Here is a 15411-nt window from a genome sequence, read left to right as displayed (position 1 = left end):
TCTCATTTTTTAAATTTTATTATATGTTTTCATGGGTACAACACTAAAGATATGACACTTTGACACAATGTAAAGTAGTCAGTGTACAGCTTGTATAACAGTATAAATTTGCTCAAAATAACTCAACATAGAGCCATTGATGTCTAAACCGGAACTAAACTGGAGTCCGCTTCCACTCCTCCATTATGACATCATGGAGCTGGTAGATGTTAGAGACCTTGTGCTCCTCCACCTCCCATTTGAGGATGCCCCACAGATGTTCAATAGGGTTTAAGATTGTAGACATGGTTGGGCAGTCAAGTACCTTTAACCTCAGTTTATTTAACAGGGCACTGTTTTGGGGGGGAATCATTCTCTGCTTCAGTATGTCACAGTACATTAGCATTCATGGTTACCTCAATTAACTGTAGCTCCTCAGTGCCAGCAGCACTCTTGCAGCCCCAAACAATGGCATCCCACCACCATGCTTGACTGGAGGCAAGCCACACTGTCTTTGTACTCCTCACCTGGTTTCTGCCACACACCCCTGACACCATCTGAACCAAATAAGTTTGTCTTGGTTTCATCAGATCACAGGTAATCCATGCTCTTAGCCTGCTTTTCTTCAGCAAACTGTTTGCAGGCTTTGTTGTGCATTATCTTTAGAAGAGGCTTCCTTCTCGGACAATGACCATTTGATGCAGTGTGTGGCATATGGTCTGAACACTGACAGGCTGACCCTCCATGCCTTCAACCTCTACAGCAATGCTGACAGCACTCATACAGCTATTTTCTAAAGGCAACCTCTAGATATGATGCTGAGCACGTGCACTCAACTTCTTTGGTTAACCATGGTGAGGTTTGTTCTGGGTGGAACCTGTACTCTTAAACTGCCTTATGGTCTTGACCACTGTGCTGCTTCTCAGTTTCAGGGTGTTGGAAATATTCTTATAGTCTAGGCCATCTTTATGTAGAGCAGTGTTGGGTAAGTTACTTTAAAATAGTAACTTAGTTACATTACTAGTTACTTCTCTCAAAAGTAACTCAGTTACTTCAAGTTACTCGTTACTTTCAAAGTAACTAGTTACTAGGGAAAGTAACTTTGGTTTTACTCATAATTCTCTTGTTAATGTATTGCTTCCATAACTTTGCCAGTCTTCTAGCTTGCTTACTTGCCACAAGTGCACTGTGCCACCTACCAATAGAAAGGAAAAGATAATGTGCATATTTCCACTAGAGAAATCCCACGCCTGGACCGTCATTGACTGCTGCCATGATTCTAGCCTACGTCACAGCGTCATGTGCGCCTTTTACATCAACACAAAAACTGCAGTCGTGGTGCTTTGATTGTACTCAGAACTCGGAAATTCTGCCTTCTGAATAGGAAGATGTAGGTAACACCAGACTGCAGATGAGCTGCATACAGGGCTGGACTGGGACAGAAAATTGTCCCGGGCATTTTGACTAGAGACCGGCCCACCATTATAGGAAAAATCATAAAGCCTTTGAATGAAAATAAACACTGTTGTGACAGTGATGTACACTGTTCTGATGGTATATATGCATCAATCTATCAATCGTTTGTTGTAAGATTCAGATAATTATTTTTTAAAAGATAGACATTTTAAATGAGAATAAGAAAGAAAAGTATTTCTTTGTGCCCCCCTCTCCCTGTTAATGCCCTACATGGCCCCCTGGCAACACTTTGCTAGACCCGCCCCTGCACAGTTACCAGCTGTCAGCTACGTAGAAAAGGATCCTGGTGTTATTTGTCTCTCAGAAACAGTTCATAACTTCAACTCATTCATGTTAACTAAAAGGTAAACCTGTTTCTCCATCACCTGTTCAGCTCTGATGATTCAGTAAGGACATCTCCTGGTTTCATCTTCATGTTTCCCTCTCACCAGATAACCAAACCGATATCATGACCAGCAGCTTTTTTGCAGCTGTGGCTCCAGCAAACATCAGCTGATACTAGAAATTAATATTAAATAAATTCTAACAACAGCTGATCAAGCTTAAAAGTGCTGCTGTTGTTTAGCGCGACATCCGCTGGTTTCCTCTTTCGGCGCAAAGTGAGTGATAAACAAACAAGAGAGCCGATCAGCTGATCACTGATCAGTTTTCATGATTGAAGTAGAAACGGGAGAGGGAGGGGGAGAATGAAAGAAGAAGAGGCAGCTGTGCAGCAAAGACACAGAATAACTCCAGCTTTGTGCCTTTTTCATTGCAGCTGAATTACGGGACAAACTGTTCCTTTTCACCTCAATAAGAAACGCGTAATATTTTCTCTGAATACCAGACGGGATGGTTGGCAACTCTAATAACTTATGAACAAAATAAAGTGCAACATCATTAACTTCATAGCACCATCCAGCTGTATAGAAACTCCGTCATGCTAGCTAGCACGCAGTACGGAAAAAGTCAGCACAACAAAAATAAACTCCACCTAAACTCGGTTTATATCTGACCCAGAGAGACTGCAGGTCATAACTTCTTACCTGAAGTTCAGTTCACACTTGGACCGGCGGCCGCCTCGGGTCTCTTTTCCTTCTGCGTCCCTTTTCCTTCATCCACCTGCTGCCTCCACCACTTGCTAATGTTACTGAATCTGTGGAAGCTCCGCGATAGCCACCACACGAAGTAACGAGTAACGAGCCAATCTAAATCCCAGTAACGAGTAACGCGTTCCTGATTTTGGCATAATAACTAGTTACCGTGCTCGTTACCACAATAATAACGTAGTTACTGTAACGCGTTACTTAATAACGCGTTAGTCCCAACACTGATGTAGAGTAACAATTCTTTTTTTTTCAGATCCTCAGAGAAGTCTTTGCCATGTTGTGCCATGTTAGACTTCCAGTGACCAGTATGAGAGAGTGTGAGAGCAATAACACCAAATTCAACACACATGTTCACCATTTGCACCTGAGACATTGTAACACTAACAGGTCACATGAAACCTGGAAAGGAAAATAGCTAATTGGGCACAACTTTTGTTGCCATGGGTTTAGGCAATAATGGCTGTGTGTTGAGTTATATAAAGGTGACAGCAAATTTACACTGTTGAACAAGCTCTACACTGACTACTTTGCATTGTATCGAAGTGTCATATCTTCAGTGTTTTGTTCCATTAAAAAAATATATACAGTGAGATACTGTCAGCTGAAGTTGAAATAGGGCCGGTGTTCTAGATTAATTGGCATTGTAAATTAACTGGTGACGGTCAAAGAAATGGGTTTATGTATTTATTTGTCGGGTGGTTTGCCATGTGTCTTTTTTTTTTAGTTTTGAGGTTAGAGATTTAGAGATTTTTAGTTTTAAAGCCAAGTTAAGAATATTCATAGTTTAATTTCCAAAATCTACTGACGTATCACATAGCAGCTGGGGCAGTCTCAAATGGAGTTTAGTCCACTACTACCACCTGTGGCCAAGTGCCATACTACTACCAGATTAACTAGTGACCATCTGCACCTGGTTCTATGACCACCTTGAGTAGAGGCTGAGTGGCTGCACTTAAACCTGGTGCATTCAGATCTACCCATAAACACGTTGAAAGATGCAATGCTAGCAATTTGGATTGTCAACACTTAAACCAATCATTGAGCAAAGACAACAGGGATAATTTTTTCTGTGTATTAAGCCTGGGTAACATTTGTAGTCGCCTTCTGTACAGGGGAAGTCCATGCACAGTCCTTGTACGACTTTCCACAGCAGGTGCATTCAATAAGAAAGAAAATTTAGATTGTCAGAATCATTCATCTAAAGTCGGGCTGTTGAGTGAAGCAACTAACGATGATCCTCTAATCGCCTGAGCCAAGATAGATGGCAGACCAACTGTCTGCCATCTATAATCCAGTTTTGAGTTCCCTCCCCAGACACCTTAACGCCCACTCACATCCTGGGCCATCTGACCTCAGGAATTTGCATGATAAGGTGGGGCCAGGTTTCACAATGAGCTCACCCGAAATCCTGGCTGATTGGGACCCACACCCAGTTTCACACCTTGGCTAAGGGGATTAGAGGATCATCAGGGGGTCCTTTTGTCCCTCTGTGGGGGGATACTCCCACTAGGTTTAAATCTGAGACTCTCCACCATTTGACCTTAGAATGGAAGAAGCTTCGTGGATGAGAGGTGAAACGTCTTCAAGCAACTTAAAGAAGTCCAGACACTTTTCTTTGCAAGCTCCTTTGACTACGATGACCTGGATGACTGAGAACCTTCAGAGACACAATCACAGACAGAATTGAGTAAATGTTCATCTTAACTGAGTTCAGAATTATCTTTCATAAAATACTTTCACCAAAGGATCAGACCACAGCTGATGATCTGCTGACATTCAGACACCATGGAGCTGCATCTCTCTGCCTGCATCCTGTTGGTACTTTGTGTGATATGGAGTGCAAACGGGGGAAATATTTTGGTCCTCCTCAGATTATGCAACAGTGTACAAGCCTATACAGTTGAAATGACCATTGTTTTGCATTACTTCACTCCGTCTCTACCCGACTAACGATAACATCGAGCTCTGACATTTTTAATAATTTCTTAGTGGATTTCTCATACCGGTTCAGTCCTGCTTTTTTCAGTCCTGTCAACTTTATTCCCATGAACTTTATTCCAATAAACTTTATTCCCATAAACGTGAAGTTTACCTTTGAGTTAATAATTATCTTTCCTGTGATACTTCTACAAAGGATCAGACCACAGCTGGTTATCCTGCTGACATTCAGACACCATGGAGCTGCGTCTCTCTGCCTGCGTCCTGATGGTACTTTGTGCAACATCGTGTGCAAATGGAGGAAATATTTTGGTGTGGTACGCCGATGCCAGCCACTGGATAAACATGAAACCTGTTCTGGAGACGCTGGTTGACAGGGGACACCAGGTAACTGTACTGATTCCGAGCTCGTCAGTATACATGAACACCAATGAACCCACCCGCTTTCACTATGAGCCCTTCAATGTCTCTTTCTCATTGGAGGCTTATAAGAAGCTTCTAGAAGACTTCCTCCAATTCTCCATATACGAGATTGATTATATGAATTACTGGAAGATCTACATCAGATACATTAACATTTCAAAGACAAACCTTCAGTACAATATCCAGTATTTGGACGGTGTGGTGAAATCAGAAGCCATTATGAAGAAGTTGAAAGAGGGAAATTATGACCTTCTCTTGGCTGACCCCTGGAAAGCTGGCAGTGACTTAGTAGCAGATATTTTGGGGATCCCACTCATCTTCTCCTTGCGCTTCTCCTTAGCTAATAACTGGGAGAGGCATTGTGGTCAGATGCCTGCTCCACCATCCTTTGTTCCCGGTGCCATGAGCAAACTCACAGATAAGATGGACTTCTCAGAGAGAGTGTGGAACTTTCTCTTCTACGCTCTCCAAGACATCGTGATTGATCACATTTTTTGGAACGTATTAGACAGATATTACTCTGATGTCAAAGGTGAGCAAATAGGCGTAAAGCACTGATTTAAAAAATATTTAAAATTTGCTAATAATGTACACACAGTGTTTTAAAATTTTCTGATTAAGAAAATATGATCTCTTGCATAAACTATTGGTGATATGTTAATGTTTTTGGAACGTATTAGACAGATATTACTCTGATGTCAAAGGTGAGCAAATAGGCTGATTTAAAAAAACTATTTGAAATCTGCTAATAATGCAAACGCAGTGTTTTAATATCCCATCAGATCTGATTAAGAAAACATGATGCCTTGTATAAACTATTGGTGATACATTGATGTCCATTACTTATGCATTGCAACAGGAACTCCCACCAGTGCCTGTGAGTTGATGAGTAAAGCAGATATCTGGTTAATCCGAACCTACTGGGATTTTGAATTCCCTCGTCCTTTCCTCCCCAACTTCAAATATGTTGGTGGGATCCACTGCAGACCTGCTAAACCTTTACCGGAGGTAAGGACACTCAACTATTACCATCTAATTAATCATTACAGAATAATTGTGCCAGGAGCAGTGAAACCATCAAAATGTTGAACAAAAATAATTTAAAAAAACAGCTGGTTGTTGGCTGTGGGATAATATTCGACTTGTTACAGGATCTGGAGGAATTTGTGCAGAGTTCTGGAGATGATGGCATTGTGATCTTCACTTTAGGATCCGTAATCTACAACGTCACCAAGAAGAAGGCAAACATGATAGCCTCAGGCCTCGCTCAGATCCCACAAAAGGTCAGAGGATAATCTTTGTTTCAGCTGTAATTAATTTTCTGCAAAGCATGGAGTCGTTTTTCATGTTTCAGAGTGCTCTACTTCTGACTACCAGAACTACCAAAACTACATGTTTTAATGAGATTGCAGACTTTGGACATTTTAGGCTGCATGTTTGTGAGAATCAGCCATCTCCAATTTTACATCCATCACGCACTGCCGCTCAAACTCCACTCACACTCGCTCCTCTTCGACCGCTCACTCTCAAATTCCACTCACGCTGCCACACACAGGAATCTCAGGAAGGGTCCACCAACAGGTCCGGGAAATCTATTTAAAGAAACAACGGTTAGTTAAAGACAGACAACTTTAAAACAGAGCAGAGAGCATGAACTATGCGGGTTCAACGTTTCAGCAATGAGGTGCTCAGAGCCCTACCCTTAAATAGCGCCAGAGTGATCAGGACAGATCAGCAGGAGGTGGTGGCAATAAACCCAGGTGTGAAAGGTGCGAGCCAAAGGCAAGAGCCCAGTAACTCTGAACTCTGCCCAGGCAAGCAGGAGACAGTAGGGAGGAAAGAGAGAGAGAAACAAAAACCCAACCTGTAACCAGTGTGGGCCAGCCAGAGAGACACCGGGACCGTGACAATTCCTTTGACTGTTCACAGCAAGCACCACCCTTAAATTTAACTCCAGGCCTTTTATCTGCTTAATTGATAATGACATAACAAAGGAATTGCCCACACCTCATGATGAAATGGCCCTTTAGTCCAATTACTTTTGGTCCCCTTAAAAAAAGAGCATGGCACATGTTAAGGAGCTAAACACTCCTAAAACCTTCATCCAATTTGAATGTAGATACCTATCTGAGAGTCTACAGATTATGTCGATGTAAATGATATAACTACAAATAGAACAGGTTTCAGTAAACAGGTAAAAAGAAAAAAAAACTTGCATCAATCTTGTAAATACATATATAAATCTAACTTTAAAATAAAATCTAAAATTAGCATTCAAAGAGTTTTATACCCAAATCACTCCGATTATGCAGCTTTAGATGACAGGTAGAAAACAGCTGACTAGAAACACATACTGCAGTTTTATTTTCCCATAATATTTTGTGATATATTGCCTAAAGTGTGGCTGTAAGTATACTACAGCAGAAAACAAACAAATCATGTAAGCTAAGAAATATGTTACCTTTTATAGGTGGTGTGGAGGTACATAGGAGAAAAACCAGAAACCTTGAGTGCCAACACTAGAATATATGACTGGATCCCTCAGAACGACCTCCTGGGTACGTAAACTTGGCACTAAACACAGATTTTCTTAAAACTGCAATGACATAAATTAAACGCACATTCAACATGAAATGCAAGCTGTGAGCATTCTGTTTATTAACAAAAGGAAAAATTGATCAATTATACTTTTCTAACAGACACCCTGTGCAAATCTAATCTGTTGCACTAAAAGATTAGTTGAATGCACATAAGTATTAGAACGTGCAAATCAATTTCAACTCAGCACTTATGCCGGGTTATTGAAATTCTCCTGTTGTTCACGTGAAAAACTAACTTTCAATGTCACATGGTTATTTGGCATGTGTTAGGTCACCCTAAAACTAGAGCTTTCATCACTCATGGAGGCACAAATGGGATTTATGAAGCCATCTACCACGGAGTACCCATGGTGGGCATACCCATGTTTCTTGACCAGCCAGACAACATGATCCATATGAAGGAAAAAGGAGCTGCAGTTATTCTCAATTTGAACTACGTGACAGCTGAGGATCTAAGAGATGCAGTCAACACAGTCATCGATGATAAATCGTGAGTTCTCTGAACTATCTGCACTTTAAATTAGGCACTGGAAACAGGCTTTAAAGGGAAAAAATGTAGCAGGGTCAGAGTATGAAACGTGAAGAATTTACCTTGAACCCCTTTTTCTTGGAGCCAGCTAACACAAGAAAGCCTTGCTGAGCTGAACTTTAATGACCTGTGTAAACAATTTTTTATGGTCTCATAGCTTTTTGATTAATACTGCATGATATTCATTTTTACAATTTTTTTTCTCATTTATATACACATTCACAGGTACAAAGAAAATGCTATGCGGTTGGCCAGCATCCACCACGACAGACCCATGAGTGCTTTGGAAGAGGCAGTATTCTGGATTGAGTTCACACTGAAAAACAAAGGGGCCAAGCACTTGAGGGTCCAGGCCCATGAGCTCACCTGGTACCAGTATCACAGCCTGGATGTCTTGGGCTTCATCCTCACTATAGCTCTACTCCTCATATTCATCTTCATAAAGACCTGCAGTTTCTGTCTGCACAGGTGCTGTGTCAGGAGAGGAAAGACCAAAAGGAAGGCTGAATAACAACTGAAAAAGGTGCTGAGTGTGTTGTGCCGGGGCAATATTTGTTACCTACATGAGACTTTCTTTCATGTATGTTGAGTTTCCCACCATCTTATTCTTTATGCATCACCACTGATTACTTTAACTGAAGACAGGTGTACCGATTTGCAGAAGTGTACCTGAAGTTAATCTCACATTAAAAACAGAATGCTGATTGGCTGTTGAGTTTTGCTTTTTTAAGAAAGGAAAACACAAAATTCATTCTATGCCTTTACTTGAGTACTGCTCATGAAAAGTCACCACTGTGGGTCCTCTTGGCACTACATGTGGTCAACATTTATACAAATATGGAAGATGGGCTCCAAATTGAACTTTAACATACAGAACTCATTAACATAAATGTTAATGTGATTGTGGCTCAAGAGTTGGGAGGTCATCTTGTAATTTGAAGGTTGCCGGTTCGAGCCCTGGCTGGGACAGTTTCGGTGTTTGTGTCTTTGGGCAAGACGCTTCACCCGTTGCCTACTGGTGGTGGTCAGAGGGCCCGGTGGCGCCAATGTCCGGCAGCCTCGCCCCTGTCAGTGCGCCCCAGGGTGGCTGTGGCTACAATGTAGTTTGCCATCACCAGTGTGTGAATGTGTGCGTGAAGGGGTGGATGACTGGATGTGTAAAGCGCTTTGGGGTCCTTAGGGACTAGTAAAGCGCTATACAAATACAGGCCATTTACCATTTATATTAACAAAAAACAAACTGCCCTCCGTGTCCTGAACGAGGTTTACACAAAATAATACATTTGAATCACAGCTAGTATTTGTTCCCCCTCCCCCCACATGAACTGTACAGGAATAATTTTATTTCCATAATTTTTTCAATTTTCCATCTTCTTTGACTTTCCACAACATCAGCTCCATACAGGCAGTAGCATCTTCTGCAGTGTCATGGCCACAAACTAAGGGGTATAAAAATAATCTTTTATTGGTGAGTGACTCAATGTAGCATGCTCTCTGCCCTGAAAGGTGTAGGAAATATAATGGAGAGTCAGAAGAAGTACTGGCCTTCTATTCAAAGGGACAGCAAACAGTGGATGAAACACCTTTATGGTAGCCCCGTCATCACCACTAGATCCTCCCAGAACGACACCATGTTCAGTTCAGGAGAAAATAACACTGGAGCAGCTTTCCATCACTGCACACAGCTCTTCAAGAATAAAATGAATCAATGATCCTTGAATAATAGATCTTTTTTGACTGCTACCTGTTAATAACTGTTCATATATGTTTTCTAAGGTAGCTTTTTGTGAGAGACTTTATATACAAAACAATTGCTGTATGTGATTTGCTTAATTAGGTCACAGCAAATAGTGACTTTTTATTTCTACTTCAAGACAGGGATTGGTAGTTACATTACACTGAGACTTTACGGTAATGTGCTGCCACCTGGTGGTAAAAGCTTTAGATAAAAATTTGGTTCAGGTAATTACAAATAGTATAATTAAGATGGAAAAAATAAAATACTTTTAGAGGACATCAGAGAGAAATAAAGTGAGATTACTGTATCATGACATTTCAACCCTTTTGTCCAAAAATGACTTATGACAAATTAAATTCAGGGTATACAAGACAAGACAAGCAGACCATGACGAATTTTCAATATCTGTTGGTCTCTGTCAACTATGTGTTTGAAATACACCATATGGAAAAGAAATAGTAAAAACTTATGATTTATATGTTATATTGGTTTAGTAAGTATCCAAAACATACAAGTTTCATTTATATAATTTTTCAAGGCATCTTATATCTGTTTTCACTCTTGTATGCTTTTCATACAAGTTTCACACAAGACAGATACAAACTTTATAAGATTTATATATATCTTTTCTATATGGGACACTACCCATCAAAAGTTTTGAAACACCTCAATTGTCCAGCTATTTATTCCAATTTATGTAATTCAAATCCAATGAATAGGTTGAAATGGTACAAAGGTAAGTGTTGAACTGCCAAAGGTTAAAAAAAAAAGGAAGAAAGGTTTCCCTTGATCTCTTTTTTGACTTCAATTGTTTGTTTCTACTATGCTTTCATTTCAGACTGCAATGTGACATTAAACAGCATGATTTTCAATAGAAAACTGGAATAATTGGGGTGTTCTAAAACTGGTAGTTTTTTAAGAAGACACAGTGGTGTATAGTATCTCATCAAATCGAATGCCTCAGAAGTTTGTATAGCTAACATTTTTGTATTTTCACAACAGCTGACCTCTGACCTTAATGCTGAGGGCACTGGGGTAAAAATGCGTGTTTTAAAAATCTTTCATTGATTAATCTAAAAAGACAAAGGAAGTCCTTGCAGTCCCCATGTGCTGCTCATAGGGGTCTGATTATTGGGATTCAATACCCGTTGCCGCGAACTTGTATAAGCTGCAAAATTTCTAGGCGAATCCTGTTGAATACTTTGAGTATATGATAAATAGAAAACATAACATTTAAAAAAATAAGTGTAACAAAAAACAAAAAGGTCCCAAATGGTATGTTCACAACCAATCAGATGTTTTGTACTTTATTTTACAAACGCCTTCCATGGTTCTGGTTCAAAACAGACATCCAGATGATTTTGTGTTAATTATTTGCACATTAAAGTCTACTGAGGACTGCAACTGGAAGATGTGAAATAAGCTGTGAAAAACTTAAAAAGAAAAAAGAATACATTTTTAAAAAAGGAAGTGAAGAAGTCACCTTGAGTAAACAGAGGTCTTTTTCCAGGCAGTGTCCAATTAGAATCGTGTCAGCATTTATGAAGCCCAACAGCATCTCCTGGACATCTCTTAGAGAACCATGGTGACCCTTCACACCCTCCTCACTAACACCTGAAAATCTGGCCAAGTAAGTTGTCACACGGGTTCTAAGCAGAGCTGCATAATATGCGTTATAAAGCAAAACCTTACCATCTTTGAAATACTGACTAAACCTTGCACTTGGTGTTGACCAAATTTTCAATAGACAGAAAGATTTTCAGACTTCTGCCACACTTCTGTAGTGACAGAGCGAGTTGGTATAGTTTATGTAGTGCACAGAGAAAGATGAGGGGTATATTATCACATTACCTGGTGCTATAGTCAATGACATCATTTTCAGGTTTAATCCAAGGTGTCATATAGAATTAGCTGACTCGAGTTGACCGTTACTCTGGATAACTCCAAACCATGAATGGTTTAAAACTACAAAGGTAAACATATGTTTTCATTGCAAACTGATTAAAACAAAAATCAAACTTCAGACATCTTTTTCCACACCAACAAGTTCTGACATAAAGCCCATGGGCACAAGAGTTAAAGGTAGAGTATATAATGAGGTGAGCTGAAGTGTCATACAGCAATCCTACACACATCAACAATCCTGCTGTGTTGTGCATGTGTCACAAGATATACTTAATATTATACTTAATTAATAATGCCTCCCGGAACCAGAGGCAGACAGAGAAAGACCTGGGTCATCCGCAGCCACCCTAGGGTACTAGGTTAGAAATCAGTCTTGTTTCTCAGTACAGTCAACTTTACTGTGACTACCTTTTAACCCATTGTGATAGCACAGACAGATATGAGTCAGAGTTCAGATTTATTGAGTTAATAATTATCTTTCCTGATATACTTTCACCAAAGAATCAGACCACGGGTAGTTTTCCTGCTGACATTCAGACACCATGGATCTGCGTCTCTCTGCCTGCATCCTGCTGGTACTTTGTGCAACATCGTGTGCAAATGGGGGAAATATTTTGGTGTGTACACTGATGGCAGCCACTGGATAAACATGAAGCCTGTTCTAGAGACGCTGGTTGACAGGGGACACCAGGTAACTGTACTGGTCCCAAGCTCATCAATGTACATGAAAACCAATGAACCTGCCCGCTTTCACTATGAGCCCTTCAACGCCTCTTTCTCATTGGAGACTATAGAAGATTTTTTGGAAGAGCTCCTCCAATTCGTATTATACGAGTTGGATTATATGAACTACTGGGAGATCTTCACCAGATCCGTTAAATATGTGAACACACACATTCAGATTTCTTTTCAGTATTTGGATGGTGTGGTGAAATCAGAAGTCATCATGAAGAAGTTGAAAGAGGGAAATTACGATCTTCTCTTGGCGGACCCCGTCAAAGCTGGCAGTGACTTAGTAGCAGATATTTTGGGGATCCCACTCATCTTGTCCTTTCGCAGCTCCCCAGTTAATAACTGGGAGAGGCATTGTGGTCAGATGCCTGCTCCACCATCCTTTGTTCCCGGTGCCATGAGCAAACTCACAGATAAGATGGACTTCTCAGAGAGAGTGTGGAACTTTCTCTTCTACGCTCTCCAAGACATCGTGATTGATCACACTTTTTGGAACGTATTAGACAGATATTACTCTGATGTCAAAGGTGAGCAAATAGGCGTGAAGCACTGATTTAAAAAAATATTTAAAATTTGCTAATAATGTAAACACAGTGTTTTAAAATTTTCTGATTAAGAAAATATGATCTCTTGCATAAACTATTGGTGATACATTGATGTCCATTACTTATGCACTGCAACAGGAACTCCCACCAGTGCCTGTGAGTTGATGAGTAAAGCAGACATCTGGTTAATCCGAACCTACTGGGATTTTGAATTCCCTCGTCCTTCCCCCCCCCCCAACTTCAAATATGTTGGTGGGATCCACTGCAGACCTGCTAAACCTTTACCGGAGGTAAGGACACTCAACTATTACCATCTGATTAATCATTACATCACAGAATATTCCTGCCAGGAGCAGTGAAGCCATCAAAATGTTGAACAAAAATGAGAAAACAGCTGATTGGCTGGCAGTGGGATAATATTTGACTTGTTACAGGATCTGGAGGAATTTGTGCAGAGTTCTGGAGAAGATTGCATTGTGATCTTCACTTTAGGATCTGATAGGTTTGTAGCTTGAACCTATTCGCTGGAACGTTGAAGACAATATAATTACACAGCAAAAGCATTGAACACCAAGTAGACAAAGTTCTTTGTGTTACTCAACAATACAAAACCTAATAGGATCCCTGATCAACAACATCACCAAGGAGAAGGCAAACATGATAGCCTCAGGCCTCGCTCAGATCCCACAAAAGGTCAGAGGATAATCTTTGTTTCAGCTGTAATAAACTTGTGCAAAGCATGGAGTAGTTTTACATGATTCAGATAACCAGTTTCAGAGTGCTCTACCTCTGACTACCAGAACTACAAAAACTAGTTTTTTTAAATTACATTGCAGACTGTGGACATTTCAACGTGCAAGTGTTCAATTTCCATGTTATTTCCACAATATTTATGTTCGTTTTCCTAATACAGAGTGCGAAAAATCAGATCAACAGCTGATGATTTCCAATGACAGGTCAACCCTGATGCACCCGCCAGGGGGGAGAGCGGCGGGGTCGGGGGATGCGGGTCCCCCGCGGAGGGAGGGAGGGGTGGAGGGAGGAGGTCGGGGTCGCGAGAGCCCCCCCGAGGGGATGGGACGGGATGGGAAGGGAGGGCGGGGCCGGGGGATGCGGGTCCCCCGCCGAGGGAGGGAGGGAGGGAGGGAGGAGGTCGGGGTCGTGAGATCCCCCGAGGGGATGGGACGGGATGGGAGAGAGAGAGAGAGAGAGAGAGAGAGAGAGAGAGACGTGAGTTTGACAGAGAGCACACGTGCAAGCGCGGACGATAAAGTCTTGTAAAAGGTGGCCGAGAAACACCCCAGCGAAAGCACAGCGCGTCGCGCGGCGAGATGGTAAGAGCGTGGATGGCGGGTACAAAGCGCGTCTGGGTTACAGGTTACAGAGGCGGTGTCCGGGCGCGTGCCGTACAACAACAACAACGACAACAACGGCGACAAGGTGCCAACGAGAAAGAAGAAGACGAAGAAGACAATGTCACGCACTAGACCGTGGGAGCCAAAGAGCACTAAGGTCGGTACAGGCGGATCGCAATCGCCGGCGGTGTCATCGTCGTCCTCCTCCTCCTCCTCCCGCTCACCATCACCATCGCCGTCGCAATCGCCATCGCCAGCGCGTTTGGCGTACGCGGCGTGGTCGGCTCCGGTGGCTCCGTTGTTGCGACCGGCCACGTTTCGCTATCGAGGGCTAGGGGTCGAGGATGACCAAGAGCAGCAGCGGCGGCAGCAGCGGCGGCAGCAGCGGCGGCAGCGGCGGCGGCAGCGGCGACGGCAGCGGCGACGGCGGCAGCAGCGGCGGCAGCAGCAGCAGCTACAGGAGAACTTGGAGGAGGACGAGAGCGAGGAAGAGGAGCAAGAGGCCGAGGGGGACGACAACGACGACCCGACGGCCTGAACGCTCGCAGACGAGGAGCGCCACTCGGAGGAGCAGGAGGACGAGAGCGAGGAAGAGGAGCAAGAGGCCAAGGGGGACGACGACGACGACCCGACGGCCCGAACGCTCGCAGACGAGGAGCGCCACTTGGAGGATCAGGAGGACGAGAGTGATGGGGTGGCGGACCATAGGTATTTCGCGGAAGAGGATCACGGTTACGAAATGGCGTCGCAACTCTGCCAGGACGGCGGCTCGCAAGGCGAGTCGAACCGCCGAGAGGGAGAGGAAGAAGCAGGCGCCGAACCGGGGCGTGGGACTCGGGAGGTTTGGCGAGAGGACGACACCGGCCATGCTGCAGTTGGCGTTCATGATCTTGGGCGCGATCGCGGCCGCGGCGCTGTCGGTGAAACTCGTGACGCAGATGTAGCCGACGATTATGACTACGACGATGACGAAGAAGACAAAGACTATGAAGAAGAAGAAGACGTCCTCGCCGATGATTATAACGATGACTATGAAGAAGAAGACAAAGATTATGAAGAAGAAGAAGAAGAAGAATTAGAAGAAGAAGAATTAGAAGAAGAAG

The 15411-nt window shown here is 42.5% G+C and overlaps 1 protein-coding gene and 1 pseudogene across 2 annotated transcripts; both read left to right on the top strand.

The window, feature by feature from the left end:
• Positions 1-4670: 4670 nt before the first annotated feature.
• On the top strand, positions 4671-8737 carry LOC147317811 (UDP-glucuronosyltransferase 2A2-like). The gene is made up of 6 exons (XM_086315156.1): positions 4671-5436; positions 5764-5912; positions 6056-6187; positions 7375-7462; positions 7775-7994; positions 8259-8737. The coding sequence occupies exons 1-6, from the start codon at positions 4719-4721 to the stop codon at positions 8542-8544; spliced, it is 1593 nt and encodes a 530-aa protein (XP_086171282.1). The 5' UTR covers positions 4671-4718; the 3' UTR covers positions 8545-8737.
• A 3462-nt stretch (positions 8738-12199) lies between these two features.
• Positions 12200-13693, top strand: LOC147317810 (UDP-glucuronosyltransferase 2A2-like; annotated as a pseudogene). The gene is made up of 3 exons (XR_015131885.1): positions 12200-12935; positions 13092-13243; positions 13388-13693. The product of XR_015131885.1 is annotated as a UDP-glucuronosyltransferase 2A2-like (transcript).
• Positions 13694-15411: the final 1718 nt, after the last annotated feature.

Source organism: Aulonocara sp. 'chitande type north' Nkhata Bay, linkage group LG12, assembly GCF_057382095.1.
Source record: "Aulonocara sp. 'chitande type north' Nkhata Bay isolate Kocher_YH1m ecotype deep benthic linkage group LG12, A_spYH_male_GT1.1, whole genome shotgun sequence".
Taxonomy (NCBI): Eukaryota; Metazoa; Chordata; class Actinopteri; order Cichliformes; family Cichlidae; genus Aulonocara; species Aulonocara sp. 'chitande type north' Nkhata Bay.
The sequence above is the reverse complement of the archived record's forward strand: the minus strand, read 5'-3'. Positions and strand labels throughout refer to the sequence as shown.

Coding starts and splice junctions, on each gene's coding strand:
- LOC147317811 (XM_086315156.1), top strand. CDS start 4,719: ATGGAGCTGCGTCTCTCTGCCTGCGTCCTGATGGTACTTTGTGCAACA. Junction 6,188..7,374: donor TCGCTCAGATCCCACAAAAG/GTCAGAGGATAA, acceptor TACCTTTTATAG/GTGGTGTGGAGGTACATAGG. Junction 7,995..8,258: donor ACAGTCATCGATGATAAATC/GTGAGTTCTCTG, acceptor ACACATTCACAG/GTACAAAGAAAATGCTATGC.